This window comes from Triticum aestivum, chromosome 3A (assembly GCF_018294505.1).
Source record: "Triticum aestivum cultivar Chinese Spring chromosome 3A, IWGSC CS RefSeq v2.1, whole genome shotgun sequence".
Classification (NCBI taxonomy): domain Eukaryota; kingdom Viridiplantae; phylum Streptophyta; class Magnoliopsida; order Poales; family Poaceae; genus Triticum; species Triticum aestivum.
In genome coordinates this window covers 646,500,217-646,505,950 of record NC_057800.1, presented here as the reverse complement: position 1 = coordinate 646,505,950, position 5,734 = coordinate 646,500,217, and the positions used below count along the sequence as shown (strand labels likewise).

At 45.3% G+C, this 5,734-nt stretch overlaps 1 protein-coding gene across 1 annotated transcript; it reads right to left on the bottom strand.

The window, feature by feature from the left end:
• Positions 1-914: 914 nt before the first annotated feature.
• On the bottom strand, positions 915-4,483 carry LOC123062880 (thioredoxin domain-containing protein 9 homolog). The gene is made up of 4 exons (XM_044486564.1): positions 4,298-4,483; positions 3,940-4,212; positions 1,403-1,561; positions 915-1,312 (listed from the first exon to the last, which is right to left on the bottom strand). Exons 1-4 carry the CDS (start codon positions 4,316-4,318, stop codon positions 1,133-1,135), a joined length of 633 nt encoding a protein of 210 aa, XP_044342499.1. The 5' UTR covers positions 4,319-4,483; the 3' UTR covers positions 915-1,132.
• Positions 4,484-5,734: the final 1,251 nt, after the last annotated feature.

Below are 5,734 nucleotides of genomic sequence, written 5' to 3'. Positions count from 1 at the left end.
CAAATAACAGCACATACCAAAGAGATCATGGAAGTTATTTTTGCAAGATCATTCAACCAATGTAATCTCAAGCATCGTACTCCCTCCGCACACACACAAAAAGTGACATTTGGGGAATGTCTCGAGTCGTGGCCATCGATATCGTTTTAAATATTCAACTTCGAAATCATATGCATGAATAAACCTTGAGAAGTGTTTTTTTAGCATTGTACTCCCTCCATACCTAGATATTCCAGTCTCAACACGTGTTATGACGCCAACCAAAGAGCATTAGGGAAAACTTTCTTACAGACGGATAACTAACAATGTTGTAGTTCAGGTCCAAATAACAACACACATACCAAAGAGATCCTCAAAGTTCTTTTCCTCTTGTGCAACATCATTCAACCGATGTAATCTAAAGCATCATACTCCCTCCACACATAAAAAGTGACATTTGGGAAGTGTCACAAGTCTTTGACCATCAATATCATTTCAAATATTCAACTTAAAATCATATGCATGAATAAGCCTTGAGAAGTGTTCTTTTTAGCATTGTAGTATTATAATTTTGTAATTTTTGTTGTTTATATGTGTATGTTGCAATGGAACAAGTGATCAAAAATATATTTAAAGACCACATACGGAAATGTCACTTCTTCATGTGGCGAAGGGAATGCTGTCCACCAGTAGATGCAGCATTGTTGTACAGAATTTATTGATGTATACTATACAGCCTGTGCCCAGGCAAACTCGTTATACAGTACATATAAGCAATGTGACATTCTACAAGAGCACATAGTTAGAGGGCTTTTCAGATTTGTAACTTGTCATAACTTCCATCCGCAAGCAATAGTGCGTATCAGGGTATCATTTGATCTGCTTGTCTAGAAATTCATCGATTTTCTGGCAATTGCATGGAGCGAGAAAAGTCCTGCTAGCAACGAAAAACATTTCCACTCAAATAAACAAACCAAACCAGGTATGGACGCATGGTAAAAACAAGAGCACTCTACAACAGTGACAATTGCGGTTCAAATCGCCATCGAAACACAAACTTCTTTCCTATTACTAGTAAGGATAGCATAACAGCTTGGCATAAATCCTATATATAAAAATCCTTGGCGCACACGCCTTCAATACAGGAACAGAACTAGTCTGAGTCTGAGTTGCCAGTATCTGATTGTCGAACGCTTCGCTTGCTGGCAGCAGCTTGCTTGGAAGGATTTGCAGGCCCCTCTCCGTCGAGGAAGATCACTTGAGCTTTGGCAATGCGTTCCTCCAGATCCTCAGTGCTGAAGTCATCTTTACCACCCAGCTCATCAAATCCAACCTGGTAGTAGCAGAATAATAGTTACACACGCCTGATGACATTTTTGATTTTTCACACAGCTGAAGAACAAACTGTTAAGAGCAGTCTTACCACATAATCCTCAACCTTGGCATTCTTCACTAGGGCAAGAGTTGGGAGCACAACAACCCTTAGTTTTTCGGTCAGAAAGGGAGCCTTTTCAGCATGGACTTTGATAAACCGTGTTTCTACATGCTGTTTAGCGAGAATCGACATGTGTTTGTCCATAACCTGCAACCCAATAGAGGAGAGATGTAAGAAAATACTTTTGGACAATGCAAATTTCAGCTAAATAACACTGCTATCATCAGCGCCACATGACAAAAACAACATAAAGGCACTAAATAGGAACAAATACTTGCAGCACCGTCACAGCGTTCTTCTGAGTCACAATGGCACACTTAGATGTGCATTCAAGAAGAAGAAAAAATGGTTCAAGCTTATGTTCAAAAATTGACATGAACCAAAATTCTCAAACAATCTACATGACAACGTCTCACATATATTTTTCTTTCAAAAATTCTCGAAATTTAATCCAACCTTCATTGCCATATCCTTGATCTCTAGTGTTCAAACCAGCCACTTGTTTTGTTCAAAATTCTTGAACTAAAATTATAAAAAAGAAACCAACAAAAGTGAACTTTGTCCAAACCCTATTTTAAAAAATCGTAAAAAAAAAACCTAAAAATTTCACCAAGCTGTATCTTGGCACCTCCAGCACTCTTCATGTTGCGAGATGATCAAGTTAAGTTCAACTTTCCAGCATAGCATCCCACCAATAGCTGCTTCTAGAAGGAAAATTCTTCAAGGACTCAAATAATTCTGAGATGAAGTCAGGGCTGAGTTTTGACTTCTAAACACAAGCACAAGTGGACACGCTCTGGATATGCACAAAGCCAAGAGTGAATCATTGCAAATCCCTCCCAAATCCCCCTAAATCTCTCTCTGGAGACAGAGCTGTTACTGATCCATTGATATTTTGAAGCAATTATCAATTGGCCACCCCCAAAAAATATTACTCAGCTCATAAGTTTTTTAAGCCTCCCTGGTTAACATAGGAGATTCATCCAGAATGCAAACCTCTTTTCACAGTCCTGAAAAGGGCAATTTTCAACAGCAAGATGCATTCAACACTCAACATAAAATGACTCAAGCACATGTGTTAGTCCTGCCTGACTTTACAAAACAATTTATAGTAGATGCAGAGACATGTGCTTATGGTATTCGTGCAGTCTCATGCATGGTGGCAGGCATATCTCTTTTTTCAGCAAAACAATTGTTCCTAGGGCATCTGCTCTCTCCACTTGTTATAAAGAGGCAATGGCCATCATTGAAGCATTAACAAAAATGGAAACACTATTTTGCTACTTCTTCCTTGATCACCAGAACAGTTCAACAGAGTCGCAAGTACATCCAAGAGCAGAAACTGAGAGAGGGCATTCTACACAAGCTATTGGTCAAATTACTGGGCTATAATTATACCATTAAATATAAAATAAATGCAACAAAACAGAGTAGCCAGCACTCTCTCTAGAGTTCAGCACAAATTGCACTCTATTTGCTAGTACTGCAAAAGCAGCTTGGATTGCTGAAGTGGTTGCTAGCTACAACCAGGATCTGAGATGCAAAGATCTGATCACCAGCTGACCACTACCTTCCCAATTATACTTTCAAGCAAGGATGCTCACATATAAAACAGAGCCACAGTGCACTCAGAAACAAATTAATCTCTGCACTACATAATTTAGAGTTGTGTGGGCATTCAGGCTGTAGAGCTACATACCAAAGGATTAGGCTCCTTTTCCGTTGGTCTTGTATGAAACAAGACATTCTTGATTTCATCAAACAATGTCCCACTTGTCAAATCGATAAACAAGAGCACTCTAAGTACCCTGGACTACTACAACCTCTCCATGTTCCAGACTTTGCTTGGTACCATGTTAGTCTGGACTTTGTTGAGGGGTTGCTTGGTATATGGACTTTGTTGAGGGTTGGTAGTGTATTTTCAACTCTCTGCTTAGTTCTTGTGCCAAATCCCAAAAGGACATCTAAATCTAAACGTGAATAGAACTAGTACGTAATGGCACTTGCAGGTCCACTTAATAGATAAAATTCGTCCAACAAGTATGGACTTCACCTCTAGGACAGCAGCCCTCACGCATTTTCGCAAACACAAGGATGTTGGACTCCATAAATAATAATCAGACACCAAGCATTTGAGAGTGGGCCGGCCAAACAATTATTCAAGTTCCATTTAACTCATAAATGGCAAGTAACTTAAGTTGGAACTTGGAAGGAGTGAGAAGTGCTAAGTTGGCGAGTCAACAAATTGATAATAGGAAATTAAAGGGCATGGCTTGTGCAGTACAAATGGAGCAGCCGACATTCGTACTGCAGATCCCACAGCAATTTCAGGGGTTGGGTAAAGAACCAGGTCGAAACAAAAGCATTAGCCCAGCTCAAGATATCCTGATCTACGAAATGCACAGCAATATCATTGCCAATCGAAGATGATTTACCACGAGATCCACATCTAAACAATCCGATCTAAACATGTACTGTACAGGAATGAATGAAATGAAAAGAAGTTAGCCAGGAAAGGAGCGCACCTTGCACGGCCAGTTGTCGCGGTAGAAGTGGCACACCATGCGCTCGCTGGCCTTGGCGGTGGAGAAGAACTCTTTCTCGGGGACCTCCGTATACTCGCCGTGCCCCAGGGCGCGCCACTTGGCCCGGCGCTCGGCCGCGCGGCGCATCTGCAGCATCCGGCGCTCGCGGAGCGCCTCGATGTCGTCCGGGTCGAGCCGCTCGAGCGCGGCGATCTGCTCATCTAGCTTGTCCTCGACCGCCTTCGCGGCCGACAGGACCTGCTTCTCCAAGATCTGCGATCGTTGGGGCACGCCGCAGCAAGTCAGAGAAAAGGAGATGAGGAAGCAGGCGGAGTGCGACAGGCCGGAGATTGTTTACCTGGCCGATGACGCCGTCCATGGCGGCAGCGGCGGGAGGACGGAGACGGAGACGGAGATCGGGGAGAGGGGAAAGAGAGGGAGCACGGCGTGGAGTGAAGAGGGGAACTGGGTGGAGTTTTGCTTCCGCAGTTCGGCTGATTGAAAAACCTGAACGAACCACATTAGAGTTCAATATCAATTATGTTAATATTACATTTAATATTTACATACATATCAAGTGACATTGATGATATTTTTTATTATCAAATTCTCACACACTCTCTCCCTTCCTTTTCCTCACTCTCTCTTCCGCTCTCCCTCTCTTTAACACACACACATATCCATTTTATTGGGTACGGGATCATAAGACATCTATTTCACATGCACACGCGCTAGTGCATAACAATATGAATATGTGTATTATATTTGTCACAACAACTTATATTTCCTCGAGCCGCGTCGCTGCAGAGCCGAGCTCCCGCCCGACCACCTCGCCGGCATAGAAGGGGAATGGGTGACGCCCTGCCCCCCATGGCCTCACTCCTCGACGCCCTCTCCCAGATCCACTTCTCCTTCTCGCTCGCTCGATTCCGTCGATCTGGACGAAATCAGACGCCACGGCCACCATGACCGACCCCGTCTACACAGCCACTGCTCTCCCTGTAGGCTAGAAGCTTGTCGAGGAGCTCTGAACTCCTCCGCTACTTCGTCTACGCCAATGAGATCAAGTCCAGCACCCCCGCATCGACGTCGCTGTCGTCTTCCTCAACCTTCGGCCACCGTAACATTGCCGTTCGATCCGCGCCGCCCCGAGCTCCCCTGTCTTCCCCTAGGGCGCTATTGACACCGCCGTGATCTCCTCTTGACTTTTCCCTGTTTCCCCTCTTGTTTGCTCTCGTTAAGTATTTCGCCATGGCCGAGAACCGCCGTCTGCCATGGCCATTGCAGGGGTAGCCACCGAGCTCCTCGGATTGACACCGTGGCACATGCCCGCTCCTATGCGCGCCCATGCCCGAGCCTGTTGCTCTTCTTCCGCGCCCGCGGGGCCACTCCCTCTCCATGCCCACGCTTGTGCCACACCGCGTCGATCGCGTCCGCCACTGCCGTCGGCTCGTCGCAACCACCGCACCACTGTGACCCGCACGACGCACACCCCGGCCACGCGCCACACTCTCGCTAGCTGCGCTCGCCCCGTCTGCTGCCTCCTATCCCTTCGCTCGCCCCGCAGTCGCGCCCCTGCCTCGCGCCCCTCCAGTCACAGCCATCTTCTGTCGGCCGCCCCCTCAGCCACGCCGGCCGCTTGCCTCGCCTGCTGCGTGCTGCTTCCTGCTGCTATGCGCTGCATGATACGTCTCCAACGTATCTATAATTTATGAAGTATTCATGCTATTATGTTATCAACCTTGGATGTTTTATATGCATTTATATGCTAATTTATATGATTTTTGGGACTAGC